This window comes from Vicugna pacos, chromosome 17 (assembly GCF_048564905.1).
Source record: "Vicugna pacos chromosome 17, VicPac4, whole genome shotgun sequence".
NCBI lineage: Eukaryota > Metazoa > Chordata > Mammalia > Artiodactyla > Camelidae > Vicugna > Vicugna pacos.
This window is the reverse complement of record NC_133003.1, coordinates 27,509,625-27,536,524: the sequence shown is the minus strand read 5'-3', so window position 1 is coordinate 27,536,524 and position 26,900 is coordinate 27,509,625. Positions and strand designations below refer to the sequence as shown.

At 43.8% G+C, this 26,900-nt stretch overlaps 1 protein-coding gene across 1 annotated transcript in view; it reads left to right on the top strand.

Annotated features, from left to right (window-relative positions):
• The window catches only part of ARHGEF3 (Rho guanine nucleotide exchange factor 3), a 242,922-nt gene that overhangs the window by 41,533 nt on the left and 174,489 nt on the right, over positions 1-26,900 (top strand). The window contains exon 2 of the mRNA XM_031686399.2: positions 18,152-18,218. Coding sequence (XP_031542259.2) covers positions 18,152-18,218 — 67 coding nt within the window. The remainder of the gene's footprint in view (positions 1-18,151; positions 18,219-26,900) is intronic.

Below are 26,900 nucleotides of genomic sequence, written 5' to 3'. Positions count from 1 at the left end.
TTGCGGGGAGGGATTGGTCATTACGGGGCCACCGAGGAGTCTTGAAGGATTGCTTTCCACCGTGGAAGGCTGGGTTCACCTCCGTGTTTTCCTTTCCTCCCCTCTCAATTCCACTCACAGCCAAACTAATCCAGAATATTATCTTTTTCTCCACGGGCCCTTCGGGTTTCAAATTCTGTAGAAGTCTAGGAGGAGAATATTCACTTGGTTCAATGTCAGCAGTTAAAAATGAACTTCATAAAATAGAAAATACACCAATGGATAAAAAAAATTCTCCCACTTTCAAAGTTATAGTGTTTTCCTTATTTTTTGAAACATGTGAGTTTATTTATTATGTAACTTCATACTGTACTCAAATTTAATATTTTAATAAAAGCATCTCCTCATGACACTGGCAAGTCAGAAATCACAGTTAAGGGGCTTGTCCCCTCCCTCCCCACCCAGGCATCACATATCCATCCACTCACCTGCTGTCTGTCCATCGTGGACTGAAGGCCTCCTCTGTGAGGACAGGGTTAGGTTCTAGGAAAACAGGAATCCTGAGGCAGACAGGGTCCCTACCCAGAGGAAGTTGTCATTATGTAGTGGAACTGAGCGGAAACAAATGGCGGCAGATAGCAGATCGTGGGGTTTGTGGGTGCTGCGTGTGGGGCTGCAGGGGTGGTCCAGTCCCTCGTGACTGTCCTGCACCGATGAAGGCAACCCGCATTGCAGGCGCTGGATTTAAACACTGAATTTAAACATTCAGTGGGTGCTCAAGGTTTTGACCCTCCCACGTAGGGTTAATTGAAGGGCCAAATGTTAGAGTGTGTGCAGGTTAGTCGTTGTTGAACTGGGATGGTCAGTCTGAGAAGGAGGCATTTGGCCTGGCTTGCTGGGCCTGGAGAGGAGTGCTGTGTTGCAGATGAACTATTCTCTGAAATAGTTGGAATAGCTGGAAATCAGGTGGTTATTTGGTGCTTTCCAGGCCAGTGTTGGAGGCAGAGGGAACTTTTTAGAGGGTCTTCCTAGGAAACTTTATGACCACAGCAAAGTCTGAGAGGATATACATCAGGCCAGAGGTCACCAACTCTGCCTGTGACAGGGACCAGGCAGCCGTCTAAAACCAGTGGCCAGGGCCGTGCAAGGGCCATAGTTAGGAAATGTGGGAACCCCGAGGGCCCACACCTCACCTGACAGGAGCAGCTACCACTGAACCCCAGCTGGCCATTGGCATATGTGGGAATGTGGGCTCTCTGTGACATGCAGCTGAAGCTAGATACCTGATTTCTAAATGAAATCTAGCTTTTTAAATGTTGGAAGCCACCTCAAGAAGAAAAAGAGGTCACCTTGTGACCTGTTTGCCTTTTAATTCTTGTTGATGCTCCTGGGACTGGTGGAGGACAGTCAGGTGGTCTGGGTTATGGGGATGGCTATGGACTCAGAGAAGAGGGACGAGGACCTATATCCAAAGGGTCCCCGAGGCTGCTGACTAAGGCAGCAGGCCGGTGGGAACCTGGATGCCTATTATGTGCTGGGCACGCTATGCACTCACGCACCAAGAAACTTCAGACGTGGCTGGATCCAGGTGGCTAATTCATGATACCAGGAATCCATCTCTTGGTCCCTTGCTGTAGTTGCCCTAGATCAGCTTCCTTGTCAGGAAGGTTCTCTGTGTAAGATGCCCTGCACAGTACCCAATTTCCACCCCATCAACTCAGCCTTTGCACTAGAAGACTGCATCTCTTTTCTTTAACTCTAGCAAAAATCTCAAGTCTCACTCTCATTGTTCTATGCCAGGTCACATGCCCATCTCAGGAACCTAGGGTTGGCCGTTCCTGAATCACAGTCTAAGAGGTAGGGAGGGGGCATCCCCCAACAAAAGATCAGGGTGCTATTGGCAGAAGAAGGGAGACTAAATGCTGGGCAGTAAGAAAAGCCATCATCTACCCTGGCCACACTTGCATCAAGAGAGCAAGAAGGGATGAAGAGAGCTTGCAAATGGGGAGACCAACAGATCACACGGCCTTGAGCCAGCTCTCAGTTTTCCAGTCTCTAAATGAGGGTAGTAGATTAGCTGGTTCTCTGAGGATCCTTCCAGTTCCTGATCTGCTTGAGTTTTAGGCATATTATCTGAAAACAGACACTGTAATTAAATTACCAGTTTTGAAACAATATGAGGTTATGGATCTTGTTAAAACACATGGGTAGCTTTTTTGTTTGTTTGTTTTTTCCCCCAGCAACTAGTTCTTTTGGTGAATTGCTAAGGAAGCTGTGAGGGACACAAGATTTGCCTCTGCCCCAGCGACTCTGTTTCTTGCTGGCACGCACCTACAGCTCTGGTTTGCAAGGAAGCTTTGTAAACTTCTTAGTCTGGTGGTGGGAAGGGAACTCACTGCCACAAATTTCATGCTCCAAAGGCCGGAATGGCACATTAGGGAAGATTTACCCCGGCTTCACCTCCCTGTGTGAACTTGTGAGCAGGCCATAGTTTAAACAACACATGACTTATCGACAGCTGTGGGAGAAACCAGCTGTGTGGATATCAGCGTGCATTTCCAAGACACCGATTAGTTGTCTCAATCCAGAATTTTGTTTGAATGGTAATGTCTCATCCCCGAGAGTGAGATTTCCCCAGGAAGATATGAAGGGAAAACAGGGATTGCTCTTTGGTGACTGTGCTAGTGTGACTTACCCTTCTGTTTGTCAGACGTCTGTGGGGCCAGCGCTTATGCTACAGGGTAGGGGGCTTGGAGGTGAGTCATCTCAAAGCTAGCAAGCCATGCATCACCCTCCATAGGAAGTGCTGGCAGGCACACCGCTTCCCAAGTGGGCAGCCACAGGCCACGTGAGTGTTGTGCTGAGCGATGCAGTGCGAGGGGCAAGAATGCTGGGGGCCGACTGATACGGCTGGAAGGCTGGCAGTATTGATGCTTCCTAGCTGTGTGATCTGGGGCAAGTTACATGAGCTCTCTCTGCCTCCATTTCCCCATCTATAAATCCAAACAATAATCAAGATTTGTCAGCATTAAATAAGAGATCACCTGTTGGGTTCTTGTCACCAGACTAATGACTTCTGTTAGGTGGTGGTGGTATCATTCTAACGCAGCCATGGACTAGTATGTATCACGTTCATAATCGCTAACGCATGTGTTGTGCTTATCACATGATAGGCCCCCATATGTGCACGACAGACACTGTTCTTAACTCTTCTAAGTGCACTAACTCAGCTAGATAACGTGGTCACTCACGTTAACTCAGGTGGGTATTATTATTACCATTCTCATTTTATTGATGAGGAAACAGAGAGTTCAGTAACTCGCCTAAAGTCACAGAGCCAGTGAGTGGTGGATGTGGGATTTGAACCCAGGCAGCTGGTTCTAGGGTCCTTGTTCTTAACAACTACTCTATCCAGTCTCACTGAAATAGTAAGAGCTACCCAGAGAGCTTCCTATAGGTCAGGAAATGTTCCAAGCACTTTCTACAGATTGACTCATTTAATCCTCCCAATAACCCCTCTGAAGTAAGTAGTTGCTATTATTCTCCCCATTTTATAGACAAAGAAATTGAGGCACCTAGAAGAAGGTAAGAACGTGAATGGCGTTCCCATCCTCATTAGCTGGGTGATTTAAAACAGGGAAGCTGACATCTCTGAACCTCACGGTTGCTGCGGGTAACAGGTGACTGATGCCAGGCACTGCCTGCAGACCTGGCAGCGAGCAGGCCTTCTTTGGGGGGTGGCAGTTTAACTACTAGTGAGAGGACCTTGCTAATGGACCCTAGCTTTATTCCTTGTCTCAAGCTGCTCCTGGTAGCTGGGACAGGGCTAAGAGCTCTTGGCTTCTTGAGGGAAAAGGTCTTTGAAGACCCCACCCCCTGCTTGGGCCTGCTGTGGCACCAGGGCATAGCTTGGCCCCACCACGGATGCCGTGTCCCTCCTTGAACGTTTCAGTTCGGCCCCTGGGGAAGGGATTACATGGCGAACCTGTCCCAAACACTTGGGGACAAACTGTCTAATAGGTCTTGGTCTTGATTTCCTTAGCTGCAAAATGGAGTATAGGATGAAAATATGTGATTAAAGACATCAAATCCAGAAAATTCGTATTTCCACGATGTGGAATAAGCAAGCCTTCTTGCCACTATTTTACACATTGACTGTGGGGAACTTTGCAAGGCACTTTCTCAGCAGCCAGTCCCTATGGTCGGCTATCTGAGCTGTGCATAGTTGCGCTCTGAAACAACACTGGGAGCGGTGTCCCAGCATTTGTGGTTATTTTGTTAAATTGATTATTGTAAGCATAAAGTTCTGGGACGTTTTAATGTTCTTGGAAAATGCTGCTAAATTTCTGCCAAATTATCTTTGGGAGACTTTACACCAATAATTTAGACATTGGCAATTGTGAAGCAAAATGCCTGTTTCTCCACATTCTTGCCCACATTGGTTATTGCTATGTAAAATTTGCCAATTTGAAAGGCAAACGTGCCATTTATTTAAATTTCCATTTTGCTAGTTACTAAGGAGGATGAACATTTTTTGTTTGTTTATTGGCTGTTTAGATTTCTTCTTTTGTGAATTGTCTTATGGCAAAATGTTTTAGCTTTATTAAAAAGGCTATTTTCTGGTTACAAAAGTCATATATGCGTATCATAAAAGTTCAGATAGTGTAGGAATGTGTGACATGACAAGTGCAGGTTCCCTGGATCAGTCCTAACCTTGAGAAATCACCACTACTGACAGTGTGGACCTTATTTTTTTCAGAATTTTCTAGAAATGTTTGAATGCCACCATTTTGCTTCAAAAATTTCTGAAGGTTCATCCATGGCTTTAGTATCTTAAAAGATGTTTTGCCAAGTGGCATTTTTATTGAATACAGGTAGCAGATTTATTTTGATAAGTTGATCTTTTCAGAGAAGCCACACAGCCTAGAGGGAAGGGTACTGAATTTGGGGTCCCCACTGACCGCTATCATGACTCCTTGTCCTCGGCCGGGTGTGTGCCATCTGTGGGCCTTGCCAGCCCTCAGGTCAGTGCCTCCGCACTGCCGACTGGAGTGCTTTCTGTTTTGAATGTCAGGCTGCTGAGCTGTAAAGGCAGCGGCAAGAGGAGGAGGGCTTCTGATCTCCCAGCACCAGCTCCGGCACCAGTGCGTGGCGGCGATAGTTAATAGCAGCTGCTAATGACGGCCAGCATTTCCTCCGTATGTCCTTCACATGCTTGAGTCTACTTACACCTCACAGCAACTCTATAAAGTGTGAAATCTAATATTATCCTTGTTTCTCATACTCTTAAGACGTGGGTTCCTAGAGACCAAACCATTTGGTTAGGGTCCCCAGCTAGTGAATGCCAGAGTCAGAACTTGAACTCAGCCCCGCCAGGCACTGAGACCCTTTGAGAGGTTTACCACCCACCCTGCAGTTCTGCACAGCCTCTTCATGAACCCCATCTCCCTGTCAGCCTTTATACTTATTGGTCTGGTCCCAGTGTATCTAGGGACCTGGAGAGCCCCCAATAGGTCTCAATAGATTGTGTGAAGACTTGAGCAAGTTGAAAGGAGGTAAAAGGACGAGTTCAGGGGCTGCAGCCCTGAATCAGGCACAGGAGCAAGCAGGGAGAGCATCTTTGCCTGGGTGACAAGGTGCGGTTGCCATGGCAGCAGCTATGGCAACGCTGATGCCTGTGCCTGCCGTGTTCCCATCGGAGCCCAGCTGGTGAGCTGGAAGATGAGGTGCCCAAGAGAATGGGCTGGGGGCTTGCTCTGCCTCATGCTTTGGACAGACCATGTTTGATAGAAGTAATTGATAAACAGCACATAACTGATCAACACAGTTAATTTTTCTCTCCCCAGTTTATGGCTTTTGTGGATTATGTGGCCGGAAAATCCTTAGACAGTTTGGCAGGACTCAGAGGCTGAGTGCAGGCATCCTGGAAGCAAGCTGTCTGGCCCTGACCTCTGGTAACCATGAGGCATTTCCAAATCTAACTTCTCAGCGCCTCAGCCTTCTCTGTTATGGCCCTTATTTCTCAGGGCCCCCATGAAAATGAAATGAGTTAGTCCAAATAAAAAGCGTAGCACAGGTATTGTTATTGTTATTAAAATAGTATCAATGTTTCCCTCTTCTATTCAGAATTTCTCTTTCTCTGAGTAATTCTCTTGCTCAGAATTACCCTCTCTTACCCAGGATCTTGGGGGTGGCTTGCTCTTTGTCATAGTGATGGAATAATCTCTTTGAATGGTGCCCTTGGCATTACTTTTCCTTTTTCTGCATGTATGCTAGAACAACTCTGACGTGGTCCCACCCCCACCACCATATTTCAACCGACAGTTTGGGAATAAACATGTTTTTATGTGTGGCCCCAGTCACTGCCAAAAACAGCATTTATGGAGCTTCTAATTACCTTAGAGACTGTGGTAGGTCCTGTATCAGACTCAATAAACTGCTTTAAGCGATGCTGGCTAATTTAAGAATTTGGGGTGTTTTTGGAGTTTGAATCAACAGAAAGAACATTTGTCAGAGATGCCCATTTCTGAGGACTCATTTTTACGGATGTGATTTTCAACTTGGAGGTACAGGGAAACCAGTATTTATTTTATTAGCTTCTGATCAAAATATTATTGAGTAAAGTGTGAAGACTTTCTTCTACTCCTCTCTGGGCAAAAAGCCCCCACAGAGCCCCTGTTGGAGAGGAACTAGGAGAGTATGGTGTCTGTAAATATAATGTTTGAGTTAGAGCTTTCCAGGATTTGAAAAACATGAATTTATCTCCTTCCTTTTTGTTTCTAGTTTGTATATAGTTTGATAAAACAGTTCCAAAGGCTTGATTTTTCTAAGACAAAATTGGAAAGATAGTTCAAGGTGATTTTAAAAAATGTTTTCTAAGCGTTGTTCATTTGATTCAAATTCATTTAAAACATTAAGAAAACTTAGCCATTAACAATTTTAAACTGAAACTATATTTTATCAGAGTATAACCTGTGTACGATGAAGTATACCAATTAGTCTGCATGGATTTTTACTTGCTGATATAGAGAAACTAATAAATAAGACTAATATCTGATCTTTATTATTATTATTATTATTGAAGTCCAATTGCACTTCACGTAAAGAGGAACTGAGCCCATAACGTTGACTTGGGGTCTGGTGCAAAGTAAGCATTTTAGTTTCCATTTCCTTTCTTCTGTTGTCGCTGCTTCTGCAATGGTTTTAACATCTATTTCCCAGTTCATTTTCTCTGGAGCCAGACTGTCTGGGCTTGAATCCTGACTCTGCACCTCCTAGCTGTATGATTTTGGACAAGTCACTTAACCTCTCTGAGCTCCAGTTTCCTCATCTATAAAGTGAGAATAATAAAGGTACCTCCTTATAAAATTGTTTTGAGGAGTAAATGAGTTAATATTTCTTAAGCACTGAGAACAGTGTCTGGCAGGTAATAAGCATCTTTTTTTTTATAAGTAAACTCTTAAAAACGTCATCTCCATGAGAGAGTGAGTGAGGAGTCTCCTAGTCCATAAGGCAGAGGTCAGTAGTGCTGATAAATTGGGATGACCGTGACCTGATTCCACATCCCTGGAGTTGAGGGGCCAGCAGCTCTCATCAGCAGAGAGCTCCGGTTTCTCATTTCAGACAAGGGGGGGTGTTCTCAGTGTTAGCTCACGGGAAGGTAGGGTACGTACAAGGAGTCCTGGTTAGAAAAACACACACTCGGGAAAGAACAGGCTCTCCCCAGGCAAAACTTTAGAAAAACAACAATCTGCTGTTCCTTGATTAAAGGGTAGAAAACTAATTATCCTTTCCGGAGGGACGTGAGGCCACTCTCTGCCGGGCTGTGACCTGGAGGTGCAGGATGTGGATTTCCTTAGGATGTAATGAAGTCTTTCCCATTGAAAATGTGCCATAATTCAGATGGCTGCAGACGGGGAGAGGGAGAATGATCCCTTTGCTTTTAAAAGCAACCTCTGAACACTTTAGAAACATCACGTGCCGGTCAGTACTTTGAAACTAAGAAAAAAATAATTTTCTTAAATTGGATTTCTGAAACACTTCAGTTACAAAACATCCCTCAAAAATATTGTCGTTTCTGCTAATTAGACCAGCTTGTAATTAGCTGGAATATTTGAAGTTCCATGCTGCCAACGACAAGTCATCCATGCTCTGATGATGAGGATCAGAGTGCCAATGAGGAGTAACTGGGAAACACGTTATTTTTGTGCTGAATAAATGCCAAGTAGTATTCATTCTAGTTTCTTTAGTCAAGGGAGGAAACTGAAACATTCCACCTTGGGCTAATTTGTGTGTGAGTTTCCTCACTGTCTTCCATACCATCCTGTGAGGGATGGGAAGTTCCTGTTGAGCTGTATTGTTTGGCTGGAGATGTCAAGAAAGTTCAAAAAAAGTCTTACAAATTCATCTACCATGTGCCAGGTGTCCAGAGGGTGGGAATGAGGCATTAAAAAGTTAGAAGTGCCTGCCCTCAGAGAGCTCACATTTTAATGACTCAGTGGACTGGCCAATACTCGAGAGATCCTTGTCAACTTATGTTTTCCACAAACAATGCTTCTAGGTAATCTGAAGACAAATCCCCCTCAGCTGTAGTCCCCTAGTTCCACTCACTTCCTCCTGTCAAGTCACCAGGGACCTCTGCTTTGCCAAATCAGTGGGCATTTCTCCTTCTCCTGCTTAGGGACATAGTAGAGCACTGCCTCCTTGAAACACTTTCTCTTCTTGCCAGGGCTCCTCGTCTCTCTAAAGGCTGATGACTCTTGAATACAGCCTCCAGTTTTTTAAATCCAGCTGCTGACTCCACATCTCCATTTGGAGATCCATCCAACGCAAATGTGGCATGTCAAACATGAAATGTCTGCTCTTGATTTTTGTCCCCAAATCTGCTCCTCCTGTAAGTCTTCTCCACCCTCCCAGTTACTCAGGCTAAAATTCTTAGAGCATCCTTTGCTTCTCTGTTATTTTATCCTCCGTATCCAATTCACCGACAAATCCTGTTACCCTACCTTCAAATACGTACATAACTCCACCACTGCTTACCACCCCTACTGCCGCCATCTTGGTCCAGGTCCCTGTTGTCCCTCACCTGGGCCATCCTCACTTCCTTCCTACTCCTCGTCTTGTCCCTACAGCTGTATCTCCACACAGCATTGAGAACAGTCCTTTTAAAACTTAAATCATGTTTCTTCTCTGCTCAGAATCCTCCTGTGGTTTCCCATCTCACTTGAACTAAAATCCAAAGACCTTGCAGTAATCTGTAAGACCCTTGCCATCTAGTTCCTGCTCCCTCTGTGACTTTCTCTGCTTCTTGATCACTTGTTTACCCCACTCCAGCTATGTTGGCTTTGCTTCCCCTCAGCTGTGCCCCAGGAACTTTGCATATGCTGTCTTGTCCGCCTAAGACAGTCTCTTCCCTCTTTCAGGTTTCTGTTCAAACATCACTTTCTTGGAGAAGCCTGCCCTGAGCACTCCATATAAACTAGCAGCTACTCCCATTATCCCTACTCTTCTACCCTGCTTTGGTTTCCTCAGTAGAATTTATCACCTCCTGACATAAGCCCCAAAAGAACAGGGACTATGTATGTTTCATTCTCTGCAGCATCCCATATGCCTACAACAGTGCCTGGCACATAGTAGACACTAGGCAGAGATCTAGAGCTAACATTTATTAAGCACTCAATGTGAGCCATGCAAAGCACTTTACAGGAATCACGTATTTACTCCTCATGGTGACCCTATGAAGTGTAAGTCTCATTGTGTCCATTTTTAATAGGAAATTGAGGCTTGAGGAAGCTCCATAAGTGCCCAGGTGCACATAGTGGACTTGGGCTTGAGCCCAGGTCTTGGAGGCTGCAGCACCTGCGCTCTGACCACCTTCTGCTACTGCTGTCTCTATTTGGTGGTCTTACATTGTTCTAGCTGCCCAACACATGGAAATGTGAATGAACAACATGTGGACTTGAAATAAGGAAACAGACTGGAGCCTTGGTGTATTTGTCATGATGAGATGGCGTCTCTTAGAGTGTTTGGGGTTTTGATTTGCTCGGAGGAGTTATGGCATTTTGCAGGTCCTTTCTCCTGGATGAGGAGACATCAGGGGAACCTGGGCAGAGTTAGGAAGGTAAAAATCACATGTAATCCAAAGCGCTTTTAAATGCCCTGGGGAAGGTGCCATGATGGAGCCTGACCTGCCCTTATGACCAGTGTTCCTGCCAGTGCTATTGATTTGGGCAGTTCTGGCCCGAGTTGCTGGCTGGATGAAGATCTTCCATTCAGAAAGTGCCTGTAGGATCCAGCTCAGCCTGAGAGAGGCCTGGAGGAGGAAAGAATGCTGAGATAGGGCAGATCCACAGCCCTCTCTCATGTCAGCCTTCCCTCATGCCGAGTGTGCACAGAGGCCACACAAGATGCCCTCAACTACAAAACTTCTTCTCCCTCTCACTTAAGTGCATGAGGTTGTATTCATGTTCCATCAGCATGTATATAAGGCTATTCTGTGATACAGTTGGCCACAGACCTACTTGGGGCAGGCACTCCATATTCATTCTCCAGCTATTTATTAAGTTCCTACTAAGTGCGAGGAGTGCAGGGGCAGCAATGAAGCCAAATCACATAGTCCCTGGCCTTCCAGCTCATCACCTAGAAGGAGGAAAGCTCTTAAAGTACACTTTTTGTGCACCAGGCACTATGTGCTTTATATATATTAACACATTTAATCCTCCCAACAACCCTATGAGGGAATCCTGTTATTACCTCCATTTTACAGATGGTGGAAGTAGGAACAGAGAAGTTAGGTCACTTGTCTAGTGTCACATAGCAAGTTAGTGGCAGAGCTGACTCCAGCATCTGTGTTTATAACCACTGTGCCCGATTGCCCCTCTATGGCATCACCTGAGAATCACTGAAATTTACCAATGGCAGTTCTTCTGGAAGACTGCACCCATGAAAAGTTGTCCTAAAGATTAAAGCTTTGCAGGAAGCTCAAATGCAAAAGAGAAACACAGCAGAATGGCTTGTGAGATGGGAGCAAAGATGGAACGGGTGTTGCTGCAGAAGCTCTGAGCGCAGAGTCCTGGGCTGGGGGTGGAGAGTGGGAGGAAGCACAGAGAGCCAGAGACGGTGGGAATTTTTATCGTTGTTGAGTGATTCATGTAAATATGTGTCTCAGAAACAGACTTGTAAGGCTGATTCCTCACAGGGCTGATAAAACTTCCCATCTAAGCCATTTTTGTCAATTCCCAGGCTGCACAGAATGCTCTCCTGGCTTTTATTTACATAATTCCCTCTTCTGGAAGAGTAAATAGCATTTTATTTTGCATTATTCTTTCATGTAGCTTTTTTCCATGAAATATATATCTTTCATTTTGTCTGAAAATATCTTTACCCCCTCCTTTAAAAAAATTCTGGTAAACAACATGTAATATAGTATTTACAGTTTTAAGTGTATAGTAATTCAGTAGCATTAAGTACACTCACAATGTATATCCATCACCACTATCTAATTCCAGAACTTTTTTATTACCCCAAAAAGAAACTGTGTAGCCATTAAACGGTCACTCCCCTTTCGCTCTCTCCCTCTAGTCCCTGGTCACCGCTCATCTGCTTTCTTTCTCTGTGGATTTACCTTTTGTGTCTGGATTCTTTTACTTTGCATAATGTTTTCAAGGTTGTTCCATGTTGTAGCATGTATCAGTATTTTATTCTTTTTATGGTTGAATAATATTCCATTTAATGCATATATATCACATTTTGTTTATCCATTTCCATTCATCATTTGATGGAATTGTATACATTTTTAATATAGTTACTAGCATACCAGCTATGTGCTAGACACTTTGCTACATCCTGTATGCTGAATATATAAAGAACCTTTACATATCAGTAACAAAAAAGAACATCCCTTTATATAAATGAGTAAATGATCCCAGCAAGCATTTCACAAAAGGGGAACTATAAATATAATTGTTTCATGGGTGTAAAAAATTACTTCAATCTCTTCCTTTTAGTTAATTCTGAAATTAGTTTGGTAAAAGCAGTTCTCTGCTGTTTAGCAACAGTTCATAGATATTTGTTTGGGATAGGCTCCATTTGGGGAAGAATTTTTATTTGTTGCTCCATTCAAGTAGGGATGTGACCTGAAAACCATCTCCCTTAGTTTTTCTAGAGACTAGATCTCTAAAGCCTTTGTGAAATATTTTGCTCTTTTGAATGTTTCTGAATTCAGATGGATAGAAATATCTTTTTGGAGAGTGTCTCACTTTTCATGTGGGTCTCAACTTATACATTTTGGTTGGACACTAACTACTGAGACATAGAGTGGTGGCTTTGCAAAGTCTGGGGCTCTTTGGAACTGCATGTGCTGTCTTTCTGTAACTGTGCAGTCCAATAAGGTAGACACATGCCTCCTGTCCCCACTGAGCACTTGAAACATGGCTGGTGCCAATTAAGATGTGCTGCAAGGGTGAAATACTCAGTGGATCTGGAAGACTCAGTGCAAAAAAATATGTAAACTATCTCTGATACTTCTTTTTCTGTTGGTTACATAATAGTATCTGGATATATTGGGCTAAACAAACTATATTATTAAAATTAAACTTACCTTTTTAAACCACTTTAATGTGACTAACAGAAAATTTTAAATTACGTATGTTGCTCATATAATATTTTTAGTGAACAGGGAGTGCTGTTGTAAAAATAACTGGCGCATGGGTGGAGAATGGGAGAGAAGTCTGAAGAGACGTGACTTCTGTGCCTTCAGAATCTCGAAAGTGCCCCGTGAGGGAGGCTGCGGTGGGTCTCGATGCCTCCAGGTCTCTGCCTTCACTCTGGACCCCTCCGCCGTCTTCTCCTCCTCTAGTCAGAGGGGTCTTCCTGAAGGCAAACCTCATCCTCGCACTCCCCACTTTGTAGCTTCAGTGTCACCCCATCACCTCGTGGCTGAACCCCCAACCTGAGCCTTTACAGCTCTGCCCTGCCCACCTTATCAGCCTCATCTCATGCCTCTCTACTTCCTTCCCTGCCTGTCACAGGCTTTTTATAAACATTATTATAATTTCCGTTATGTGAACAATAGGTTTCCATAGTAATCATTTTAAAATACATAATGTAAAAGATAATGTCCACGTTTATGCTGCCTACCCACCTCCTGGCTACGTGATCAGTTGCTGTCAACAGGTGGGCGTGTGCTCTTCCAGGGCCCTCTGCACACACGCAGCTGATTCTGTACCTGTGTGTGTGTATAACTGAGCGGGTTCACATGTTGTCCTGTCTCTTATTTCACATACCATATTTTAAGGTCTTTGCTGGTGAGGACGTAAGTGTGCCTCATTGTTTTTAATGGATGCCTGGTAGTTTATTGTATAGCTGTGCCTTAAATTATTCATGTTTGTTATTGTTTTTAATTGTAAAATATTTCACCCATATAGCAAAATATAGACTTTTATAATATTCACCTCTGTACCTCCCCCCATAGATGTTTAATAAACAGCAACATTTTGCCCTGTTGGCTTCAGAATTTTTATGTGAGTAAATAAAACATTCCAGGGAGAGATGAAGCCTTATGTGTGTCCCCTCCCCCTGTCCCTCTCCCCTCTCAGTCCCCAGAGGGAAGCACAGCCTATCCATCTGCAGTCTTACATCTTTACTACATTTATATAGTGGCTATAAACAGAGTGTTACTTCGTGCATCCCTGGGTAGTATCATATCATATCATGCATAGCTCCTGCAACTTGGATTTTCATCCCTTTTTCTTTCTTTCTTTTTTTAAGATTTTTCATTAATGTATACTTCTTGATGGTCATCTATTGTGAAGAATAAATATAGACAGCTTCATTTAATCCATTTCCTTATTCACAGATATTTCAATTGTCACACTTAACTTCCACTTGTTCGAATGTGTCATCTCTCCTTTTCTCCTTTACTTCTTAAGTCTGGGCTCTTTTTACCTCCTATGGAACGATCTGTATAAGATTGGAATGAGCTGTTGTGTTGAAGATTTGGTAGTATTCATCAGCAAAACTGTCTGGCCTGGTGCTTTCATTTATCTCTTTATTAGTTATAGAGCTTTTCAGGCTTTCTGTTTCTCTTTGCGATAGTTTTGATAAGTTATACATTTTAAAGGAACATATGTGTTTTGTTTAAGTTTCCAAGTGTAATGGCATCAAGTTGTTAATAGCATTCTTTTGTCATTTACTTGATGTCGTGTCTAGTTCTGTGTCCCAGTCCGTAACAGTATTTATCCATGTTCTCCCCACCCCCTTTTTAACTTGATCAATTTTGTCTATTTGGCTAATCTTTTCAAAGGTCAGTTTTTTACCTCCTGCAGTTTAAGCATACTTTTCCTGTGGCCTGGCCTACGTTCCCTTCTCTCAACTGGTTGAGTCTTTCTTCTGGCTCCTCAAACCTTGACTGAGCCACTTTGGCATTCCCCACTACCACTCTTTTTTTTTCTTTCTTTCTTTCTTTTTTTAGTACTTATTACTCACCATGTTGTAATCTCTCTTTCTCTCTTACTTTTTGGCCTGGCGTCCTTCTGCAAGCTTCATGAGAGCAGAGACTGGATCTGTTTTGCTCATTGCTGTGTCTCTAGTGTGTGGCACTGTGTCTGGTGTACGGGCAAGTGCTCAGTAAGTGTTGGTGAAGGAATGGATGTGTCAGCCCATTACACATAAAGAAGTACAGACCCGCTCTCCGAGGGGCAAGGGCTCTCTTTCAGGGACTGTTGCAATGGGGAGGTGACTAGTCCCAGCTGAGCAATTCTGAGGTTCTGTGACTCTTTTTTCCCAGAATCTATCAGGAAGTAAAGATCTGGAGGTGCAGCCTGACTTTTCACTCCTACTGTGGGCATTTCTCCATGTTTACCGTAAGCTCTCCCGAGGGTGGAGAGTTTATAATTTTTCTTTCCAAACTTTCCTGAGGTTGTAATCTCCTTTCAGGCAAGGAGCCTGCCTCCTGTCTCAGCAGTTTCTCTCCTGCTGCTCGCCCAGCCCTGGCTCCCACCGCTCCCTCTGTGGAGGTGGACGTGGAGGATGTTACTGGTGAGCATCGCCCTCCTGGCACCTGCAGGTGGGCTGTGCTTCCTAACTGCGTGTGTACACGTCGTGCACTGACCTGGGTCACTTGGGGGCCTGAGGACTGGACACACAATGAATGACTCCTCCCAGCCCTGTTAAGAAGTCCAACTGTGTATCCTCGTGTCTGGGAAATGTATAGAACCAAGTGCTGTTTCCCCCTTGGACTTTTGCTGACAGTGCAGAGAAATTGCTTCTGAAACAAAGGAAATATACCCAAGACTGACTGCCCCTCCAGTGGCGAGGACCTGGCCGTGACAGGCTTCTGAGATGAAGGCCTTCGTGCTGCCAGGTCCCTCAGGGGCTCCATCGAGGAACCTTCTCAGGAGAGTGCATTGTACTCCCTGACACGGACCTTTAACTCCACGTGGGTGGTAGTGCTTGGCTGGGGTGGAGGAGGAAACCATCAGCGGACTTATGATGCCAGATTAGATTGTTAAAAGGGACTCCAGCCAATGTGAATGATCTAGAAGCCTGGCTGGTGGTGGAATGCAGGGGTGGGGCAGCAACAGTTAGGGACAGCCGTCTTCTTGTCTTCTCTGTAGGTTTTCTGGCACTTTCCCCATCTGAGAGGGGTGCGTCCAAGTTGCTTAGGAGTGCCCTGGATTGACAGACTTGCTCTGATGCTTTTTCTTTGCCTATGAGGCCTCTTAGTGTGAGGCCCTGCTAATCTGATGCCCTCCCACAAGGAACCCCAAGGCTGCATTCTTTCCCAAAGCATGGAAGCCCTATTTGGTGGGGCTTCTTTCTATTTGAGAGGGCCTATGTCCTCTGAAGCTGGAGTCAGATGCATCTGAGTATGAATCCCACCTTGACTACCTAGCAGCTGTGTGATTTCTGGAATGTGGTTTAACCTTTCTGAGCCTCAGTTTATCCCTGCTATAAAGTGGGGTAATGATAATATCCCCATTATACTGTAATATTATATGAAAATATATTATGATACAGTTATCATGTATTATTTGTTTAAGTGTATATAATGCCATTATAATGTTGCATATAAAATATTTTAATATATAACACCATTATAGTACTACGTGTATGTCATGTGTTAACCTTGTAGTATAGCATAACATACTAACCCATCTTGTTATTGTGAGACTTAGATCATGTAGGCAAAGTGCTTAGACGAGTCCCTGGCACATCACGTAACTTAATCACTGTTAATTATTGTGATTGTCATTTTCTGTGCACTGTGACATATAAAACAGGGGCACATTGACTCAGAATGTTCTGGTATATGTTATTGCTTCGAAAGCAATGAAGCTCATCACATAATTAGGAGAGCAAAGCCCAATTATAACCTGGGAGGGGAGGGAGTGCTATTCAGGGAGAAGTATTGTTGAATTCTAGGGGCTTTTTTTCAGGGAGAAATGTCTTCAGAAGAGCTTAGACCAACATGTTACTTAATAAGAGAAGGGTATTAAATCAAAATATCCACCCACATATTCTCTGTTTGTCTTGCGATGTTATTAGCCTGGTTTTTTATTGTTGTATGTGTGGGTGAGGAGGAGGGTGAGGCAGAAGAAGGGGGTTGGATATAAAGATACATCCGGCAGGAGTTCCCATCTGTTTTGGTGAGTTGTCCCAGCTCTTCCTTGTCAGTCCTGTGCCGCTGGTTGAAGGCTGTTCTTGGGAGTCAGGATTTGGGGGCCGGGGGTGGGTGCCATGCTGACATCGGCTGAGCACTTAGCAGTGACAGCCCTGGAGTTAAAGCCCTTGTCTTGTCTTGACTCTATGTGCTGGGTATTATTTCTTCTGTTTTGCACATCAGAATAGGAAAGTGTAAGAGCTTGAGCCTCGTGCTCATGGTCACATAGGTAATAAAACACCGAGGAATTTGAGATCAGACAGCTGAGACTAGAATCCTGATTTCACTTGCGTGATGTTAGTCAAGTCACTTAATATCCTTATGTCTCCGTTTTCTTATCTATTAAATGGGTGCAACAATGAACCCCAGCTCACAGGGTGTGTCAGTAAGGTTAACTGCATGAAATATTAGCATACAGTGTTTTAAGTACTCAGTATCTGTCAGCTGCTGTTCTTATAATTGTATTTTGTCTATTTATCTCTTCTGCCTGGTAGAGCCAATCCAGATTTCTATCAGGTGTGATACCCTGCAAAGCCTGTGCAGTGGTCACTGTCAGCATCCTGCCTTTCCTTCCTGCTGACTGGGGCAGGGAGGTCAAAGCAAAGGTGTGAGTATCATGTGCAAAACCAGCATCCCCACTGTCTGGCACATCAGTGACTAAAACTCCAGAGCAAATCCAAGGTGGACCTTTTTCAGGGATGCTTTTCAGTGAGGTAGTACTTCAAGCAAACATGACATTTGAATGTTCATCTTGAAAGACTTAACACTTTGGAGAGGAATAATTTATCACTCCGTAAAAACGTTGTAAAACGTGTCCCTGTGGGTGTGTTGGCAGCTGCAAAACTGGATACACTTTACAAGACAGAAAGAAGGCATTCCTGGTGTGCCTGGAGCCACCCAGCCCCCTTTCCTTTTCTGTACTGTTTACCTGCTGCTCGTGCTCCTGAACGTCTAAGGAGATTGATTCGTATGGAGAGATTAATAGGTGAGGAAGCCAGTTCCGACTTGTTAGGCAGTGGCTGCATGTCCTGTCGATCATCCCTTTAGAAGCCTGGAGCTGAGTGTGGCCTGCGAGGAGGTGCGGGGCCTCCCCAGCGTGTGAGCAGCAAGGGAGAGTCCCCAGCGGAGCTGTAGCGACAAACATCACCTGATGGCGTCCCTTTGGGGGCTGTTTGTGTGTGAGAAATAAAGCTCAAGATTGGGAGTTTGGTCTGGCTTTTTGATTACCCCCAGGTTGAATTTTAGACTTTCTTTCTTTTTTTTTTAAGGGTGAAAGATTGGCTACTTGAAGGGACCCTGGAGCTTTCTCCTGGGGAACTAGGGGAAGGAGTTTGGGGTGAGTTTGGCCGCGGAAGATTGCAGAGCTATAGGAAACTCCAGCAGCCTCACTGCCTGGGCCACTCCTCCAGGCAACTCTAATTTTGATAAAGCTACAACAGACATTGGTGATTTCCTCTGAATAGCTAACCAGTGAATGACGAACGCATCGTCTTTTCTTTTGTCCCCTTCCAGGCCTAAACGGCAGCGGCAAAACAACTTTCCCATGTTTCCATCTCCTAAAGCCTGGAATTTCAGAGGGGTAAGTGTTGTCCCCGCGCAGTCCCAGCTGCTATGTGTCCTGTCTGGATGCTCCAGAGAGGACGCTGCTGGAGTTGGCCTCCCTAATCGTCTCCACTGAGGAAGCTTGTATGCTTCACCGCTTGGGGAAGTCATATCTGTATCAGCCCGTGTGGTTTAATTAAAAAAATCTAAGTGGCTCAACAAGCACCTGCTGATGTTTGCATGCCCTGTAAGTCTTGGGTTACTGGAAGCATCTTGTGAAGAAGCCAAGAGGGGTCAAGGTTGATGAAGTGGGCATTGTGGCTGTTTTCTTGGGAACATGGAGGGAACTAGTGCACAGTGAAGGAAAGAGAAATCAGAAACGTACAGTCTGTTGATACGTAGATTTATGACTTGAGGAGGGGAGGGAGGGAACTTTGCTTTATGAAAGGAGAAGTCTATAAGCTTTTAAAATTTTTATTTTATTTTTTATTGAAGTATAGTCAATTTACAATGTTGTGTTAATTTCTGATGTACAGCTTAGTGTTACATATATTATGTACATGTATATATTCCTTTTCATATTATTTCTCATTATAGACTATTACAAGGTATTGAATGTAGTTCCCTGTGCTACACAGTGTTTATCTATTTTATATATAGTAGTTAGTATCTGTAAATTCCAAACTCCCAGTTTATCCTTCCCCATCCCCTCTCACCTCTGGTAACCGTAAGTTTGTTTTCTCTATTTGTGAATCTGTCTCTGTTTTGTAAATAAGTTCATTTGTGTCCTTTTTTTAGATTCCACATATAAGTGATATCATATGGTATTTTTCTTTCTCTTTCTGGCTTCACTTAGAATGACAATCTCCAGGTCCACCCATGTTGCTGCAAATAGCATTATTCTTTTTTTATGGCTGAGTAGTATTCTGTTTATATATATATATATATGTACACACACACACACACACACACACACACACACACACATGCTTCAACTTCTTTACCCGGTCATCTGTTGACGGACATTTTGGTTGCTTCCATGTCTTGGCTATTGTAAATAGTGCTGCTATGAACTTTGGGGGTGCATGTATCTTTTCAAATTAGAGTTCCCTCCAGATACATGCTCAAGAGTGGAATTGCTTGATTATAGGGTAAGTCTATTTTCAGTTTTCTAAGGAATCTCCATACTGTTTTCCATAATGGTTGCAACAAACCACATTCTCACCAGCACTGTAGGAGGGTTCCCTTTTCTCCACACCCTCCCCAGCATTTATCATTTGTGGAGAAGTCTGTAAGCTTTTAACAGCCTCTAAAGGAAATCATAAAATTCTACCAATTTTAAAGCCATAGACCATTAGAGGTGTAGAAAGGGTCAGATTCAACCTCCTCTTAATGCAAAGTTCTCATCCTTTAGGTGATAATGATGATGATGATGATGATAATGATAATAATAATAATAATAAGTCGTCAAAGTGTGTGGAGGCCCTTCGTGTGTTAAAGGGAATTCTAGCTCTGACCTCAGGAACAAGACCCTTGCATGTGTAGAGAATGTTCTGAGCTCTGTTTATCAGCAGACCTTTGCATGTGTTGTTTCTTCTGGTCAGAACACTCTCCCCTCCTGTCCAGCACCACAGTCTTACACACACTGCACAGGCCCACCCATTTCATCCATTGGGTCTAAGCCTTGACATTACCTCCTATGGGAAGGCATCATGACCGCCCCCCTGAGTCTGACCCAGAGGCACCTCTTTTGGACCCCTGTACTTGTTCCTCATTGTTAAGATAAGATTGGTGGTTACCACTTACTGAAATTTAAGATTGGAAGCCCCAAGCATCAGAGATCTTATCACTTTCTCTTGTTCACTGCTGTATCTCTGGACCTAGCACAGTACCAGGCACATACATGCTTAATTAATTTAAATGAATGAATGAATAAATAAATCTCTCACATCCATCAGACACAAAATTCACTTCAGATTATGTTTCAAGTTTAAGTCTTTAGTCTTTTCAGCACTGTTTTTCCTGGTTTTGTTTGTCTTTCATATCTTATGTACATCTCAGTCATTTTCCCCAATTGTCTTTTTAAAAACATAGATCATGACTCTCTTTTAGCTAAGTTTTCAATATACTTTTCACTGAGTACAAGGAGAAATGTGTTGACTTCTTAAGTAGATATGGATGTCTTACTGAATGTTAGTCATGTACCTCCCAGGTTGTTTATGGTTTTGTGGATAAGATCCTCATTTCTCAAAGTATGTTCAGTTGGATGATCCTGACCATTAAGTGGAAAAAAGGCTTGTGTGGTCAGATAAACTTGGGACACCTTGAGAGTACCAAATTAAATGTGTTCACCACTGCAGGACTTCTCAGAGCCTTTGATGTGTTGATGTGCGTGGAGACTATGTTAAGGGGAGCTGATGGGGTTTGTCTGGAGCATTTCTCAAAATCATTGACCATATACTCCTTTGTTGACAGAATAGTTTGTACACACTTAAGAACAGTTGACATTTGTAGTCAGTTTTGAACTATGGAGAAATTGGACCTTCTATGAGCAAATTGGCCTTTTCAAGGCTGTTTATTTTCTCTCCCTCTCTACCCTCCCTTCAGTGTACCTCACCCTTCCTTCTGAGTCAACAGTGGCCACTAGCCAAGAGTTGGGGTACATCTAGACTTTGCCCCGAGTTTGCCTGGGACTGTCCCAGTTTTAGCACTGAAACTCCTGTGTCTTGGGAAATTTCAGACCCAGGCAAGCTGGGACAATTGCTTACCTCACCTGTGGCCATGAGACCTCTTCAACTCTTTCCCCTTGAAAAATGTATTGTGAATTTTGAGCACAAGTCTGGTTCATAGAACTTGCTGCTGAAAAGGAACCTGGGAGATGTACATTTGGTTTAAGGGACCCTCTGTCAGCCACAGCCTTGCAGGGATGACATTTAACATTAGTAATTCACTGCAGGGGAACAAACAAACAGACTGCTCCTGACTAGTTGCAACCAAATAGATGACAGAGTCTAATGCTTTGTTGACTTCAGTTTCCTATCAGCCCTCAAGTTCTTTGCCAGCTTGTAAGATTTTCCCAAATAGTTAAATGTGTCGAAGTGAAGAGTCTGTTAGGTGGTTTGGTCAGTTGTTGTGCTGATCTTGATCTCTTGTGTTTGCTTGGATTTATTCTGGCCCCTGGAGCTTCTTGGTAAAATTAGACAAACTGACCTGAAGATATACCAGAGGGAGATGGTTCAGGGCCTGGTCAATTGCCAGACTCCTCTGTGGCCATATTCATCTCTCTGTCCCTTAGAGCATAAACCTCCGTGACATGGTGGGGGTGGAAGGAAACCCAACCAAGTGGAAACACCCTCACTCCCAGCCAGGACACGCTTTGTAACCATCGTTGTGGTAATTGGAACTGAAGAACCAGAAGGACCCAGAATGCTGGGAGGAAGACATTGGAGGCGTTATCTAGCTGATACATTTTCTATAATGAAATGTGACTCTCAGGCCTGTTAGACTGAGCTGTGCAGGCTGTTTTAGGGCAAGGCACGCTTTCCATGAACTCTTCATTTTCTTCTGTATTTGGAAAAGAAGGTTATAGAATCTCCATGCTAGCAAATTTCCCATGTTTATATACAGGGCAGAGAAAACCATTAGAAGCATTTGCAATGTCATTCCTCTTTAGCTTGTGAAGAGAGGGGATCTGTGTTAGTTCACCCAGGTCCTGGACATTTGTGGGTTTGGGGGTGAGGGTGGGGAGGAGAGATGGTGAGAAATGGATTGGAAAAGGTACAAGGAGAAGGAACCACATGGTTCTAGATGAGAAGTGAAGAGAGAGACACATGAGGGTCAAGGAGGGAGCCTGGACGGGGCATGAGGGGAGGAGAGGGAGAGGGTGGTGTTTTAAGGAGGAGGCATTTTGGGAAAGAGAGAGATGTTTCAAAATAATTTTAAGAAAGTTTTGCTGAGTCAATTGTATTGTAATCCCCTCCCCATCTTCCCTGGAAACATTCACCGCAGATCTGCCTGACTTCTCAAGGCATTAGGAGCTGCATTTGTGGTTTCCCTTTTTATTTTGGCTGGAGTTTTCAGCCGCAGAGAGCCCCAGGAAGGACTGGGGAGACTTGGATGACACTTCCTTTCTACCTACCAAGGGGTTCAGTCCTTCCATGAGTTGATGTTGTCAATTGTAGGCTGTGTGCTTCAGTTCCCATGCTCGTCTAAGGAGACAGAGGCCCTGGGACTTCCCCACCCTCCCAAGCAAGGGGTGGTGCTGTGCCATCTCCCACCAGACCATGGGTGGCACAGATATATTTACGGAGAGAAGCCAAGAGAATGGTTTGGGTTGGGATAGTTATGGTGGGAACATCCCGAGTAAAACCAGAACAGAATGGGGAGAATAAGAAGGCAGGACCCTCAGCGAGGTGGGACCCTGGAGGGGGGTGTCTTGCTCTGGGACAGCTCCTCTTTCAGGTGTTCACTGCACAGCTGGTTCCCATCTGGTTGGGGCAGTGCTGAGCTCAGAATTTCCACCCTTCTTTGTGAAAATATTTGCTCCAGCTCCTCCAGTAACCTGAGAGAGAGAGGGAGGGAGGGAGGGAGACTGACTCTGACTGACTGAGACAGACTCAGGCAGGAAACTCTCCCTAGAAATGTGAAAATCTCAGGTGCACAACTCCTGCCATTGCCTGTTAGTTAACTAGGAAACACCTAGCGAGATCTACTGTGTGTGAGGCATTGTTTTAGGTGCCAGAAGTGAGATTTCAATTAAATATCAACCAAATTTCAGAGCTATGCTGATCTTGTCTCTCTCTCCAGTGCCTGGTCTTTACTCTTGCCTAGGCCATTTGGTAAGAAATTTCTAAACTCTGGGGCCTTAGAAGGGACATTGAACATTGTAGCTCTAACCTTTTAATTTTCAGGTGAGGAAAATAAGGCTTAGTGTATTCATCAGGACTCTTTTGGTTACAAGTGATAGAAACTCACCTAAAACAAGCTCAAGTGGAAAGAGGAATTGATTGGTTCATGTGATTGAGAGGAACTGAGGTGGGTAGGCTTCAGGTACAACTGTATCCAGGTATAGTCTCTCCACTTTTTCACTCTTGGGGTTTTGGTCTTTTACTGCACGCAGACTGTTTTTGGAAGGAGAGGATGATTACAAATAGCCACACATTTCCAGAGGAAAGAGAGAAGTTTATGCTTCCGGAATCCAGATGTTAAATCCCAGCCTAGAGTTCTGATTGTCTTGGCTCCAGTCACGTAGCTATACCTTGGCCAGCACGAGCACTGGACAGGCTACCTGCTCCTCTGAGGGAACTGGATGGACAGGGTTTTTTCCTGATTAGCAGTTTCCCTAGAGCCAGTGGAGACGAGGATGGGACATTTACTCCAAGGAAGAGGTTTTTGGTTTTGTTTTTTTTTTTTAAACAAAAAGTTAATAAGCATTTATTCAATCACAAAAACACAAAATTGAATAAGACACAGTCTTGCTCTTGTGAACTTTAACATCTAGCAGATATGTATGTAAACACATTATTTTATCTCATAGCAAAATGTTAGAGTAGGAGGTCTGTGACAGAGCTGCTTAACAGGTTAAAAACCAAAGGTCACCAGAACATCTGTATTTTCAGATGATGCCCTGATTATGTGGCATGGGTAACATGAGGGCCACCCATGCCTGCAGCCTCTGGCACCCTTGTCGGGTGAGTAAGGAATCCCTCTTAATTGGGGAGGGGGGTAGTCCAGATATTCAGGTCCAGATATTGGATGCCTGAAATTCAGTGCAGGGTTTAGGAAGCATGTCACTTTTTTTTAGGCAAAGGTCCTCATTTTTTAGCCACACCTTCAGACTTCTATGATCCATATATCTATGGATTAAGTTCTGATGGTAGAAAGTAGTTATATATGTGAGACATTTGTCAAAAGGTTGATTTGAAAGCCTTTCAAAGCCTGTTGGGGCTTACTCATTCTGCTGGGGCCAGAAAGGCTCTTATTGGCCTTTGAAAGGGACACTTGTCACATAGGCTGGCCCCTGTCAGGCCCACTCCCACCAGCCTCCCCCTGACTCCTTCTTGCATGGACATTGGGCCTTCTCTCCCACACCCCAAGCATTTATTCCCTGCCCGGTCTTCTTGATTCCTTGGTACTGTTTTTGGTACATATTCCTGTCATTCCTGGCACAGTTAATGCTATTTTAAATACTAAACTCCTGCTCCAGGGAAGAGTTTGGTACTGTTACCACAGTGAGTTCAGTTCCTAGACAGACAGGAAATAAAGCTGATTGCTGCTGAGGGTCAAAGCCAAGATATGAAGGGTAGAACCAGTAGAAACAGGTCCTGTGCCTGCTCCAGGCTGTCTGACCCATCCCAGGCCCTGGCTTTGGAAGGAAGTTGGCAAACCTCAGAGAAGCTGAATGTTTCTTGAAGATTTGAAATACTCTGATACTCACAACTCATTAGAGTGACAGCATCTCTAATACTCATGACACAGCTGGCCTGGCCAGTGTTCATTGTGGCCTTACCACTTCTGTTTTGCAGAAGAAGGCAGCATAGCTTTCATTTCTCTTGCAGCCTCAGTTTGTACATTTACCTGCATTATTGAACATCAGCTCCAGGCAAGTCTGTGGCAGTCCTGTATGGTAGATGGTATCTATTCCCATTTCAAAAATGAGGAAACTGAGCCCACATCTGCTAACTTGCCTAAAATCACAGCCACAGTAAGTAGCAGAGCCGGCATTTGAACCTGGGACCATCTGCCCTTATGGCGTTAGAGCCTATTGCCTCTTTAAAACAAGGGTGATGATACCTCTTCAAAGGAGGTTAGACATGAAGATCTGTTTAAAAGTGCTAGAAACAAGGGAAAAATCTGTGGTAAGCTTTACATCACCTAAAGTCCCTTTTAATTCCCTCTGCTCCCTTGGATTTTCTTTTTTATTTTTATTTTTACTGAAATATAGTTGGTTTACAATATTATATTAGTTTTAAGTGTACAACAAAGTATAATAAAAGAATAATAATCTCTAGGTCCATCCATATGACTGCAAATGGCAATATTTCATTCTTTTTTATGGCTGAATAATATTTCATTGTTTATATATACCACATCTTCTTAAGCCAATTGTTTGTTGATGGGCACTTGGGTTGTTTCCATGTCTTGGCTATTGTAAATAGTGCTGCTGTGAACACTGGGTTCCATGTATCTTTCTGAATTTGTGTTTTCATCTTTTCTGGATATGTACCCAGGAGTGGGATTGCTGAATCATATGATAGCTCTATTTTTAGTTTTTTAAGGAACCTTCATGCTGTTGTCCGTAGTGGCTGCACCAATTTACCTTCACAGCAACAGTGTAGGAGGGTTCCCTTTTCTCCACACTCTCTCCAGCATTTATCATTTGTAGACTTTTGGATGATAGCTATTCTGATCAGTGTGAGGTGATACCTCATGGTGGTTTTGATTTGCATTTCTCTAATAATTAGTGATGTTGAACATCTTTTCATGTGCCCGTTGGCCATCTGTATGTCTTCTTTGGAGAAATGTCTATTTAGATCTTCTGCCCATTTTTGATTGAGTTGTTTGTTTTTTGATATTGAGTTGTATGAACTGTTTGTATATTTTGGATGTTGACCCCTCGTTGGTCACATTGTTTGCAAATATTTTCTACCACTCCATAGGTTGTCTTTTTGTTATGTTGATGGTTTCCTTTGCTGTAAAGAAGCTTTGAAGTTTGATTAGGTCCTGTTTGTTTATTTTTGCTTTGATTTCTTTGCCTTGGGAGACTAATCTAAGAAAATACTGCTATGATATGGCAAAGAATGTTTTGCCTGTGTTCTGTTCTAGGAGTTTTATGGTATTGTGTCTTATATTTAGGCATTTAAACCATTTTGAGTTTATAATAGATGCCTTTTTGATGTGAGGCGCCCCTTCAAAAGGAAAAACTGCCTCTGGTTTCCGCTTAGTCCTCTTGTGTCATTTCCCTTCAGGCGGTGGAGAAGCCAGCCTGAGAGAGGCGCTGACACCTGTGAGGAAAAGGCCATGGTCATCTTCAGTCTGCTGACACCAAAAATATGCCAGGCACGTTGAAACTCATTTTTAGATTTAAAAGCAGTTTCTTTTTTTGGTCTTATGTGAGGTCTGTGGGAACATAGTGGCTTGTATGCCGTCTGGATGAATTCTGCACTGTAGGCAGAATTTATAGATGCCTTTGTCTATTTTATGCAGTTATCAGCTCAATTATTCCCTTTTTGTTTCAGAGTTATACAGGGTAAAAGATACTTTTGACTGTGGTCTTTTAGGTTAACTAGGAGATCTTGTTGCAAGTGATAGAAATTCAACTCGAATTAGCTGAAGCAAGGAGAGTCTTTAAAATTACAGAGGTCTGGGGACTGTCTAATGAAATGCAGTGGAACTTCAGAAGCCCCTGGAACCAGGCACCAGAAACCTATGAGGGTCCCTGATTCCTCTGTTGTTTGCTGGATTTTCTCTGCAGACTGACTTCCTACATTTTCCCGTACTGTGGAAATGCAGCCATCTGCACAGTGACAGCCTTCCCTCTCTCAGAGCCAAAATGACTAAAGAGGATTTTGATTGGTTCAACTTGGGTCAGGTGGATACTCCTGGACCAATCAGCAGTGGCCACAGTGTGGAGTTCTGCAGTACCACGGTGGTGGTTCCTATGGTAACCATAGTGATATGGGAATGAAGGGGCAGTTTTCAGAAGGGGAGAGGCACTAGG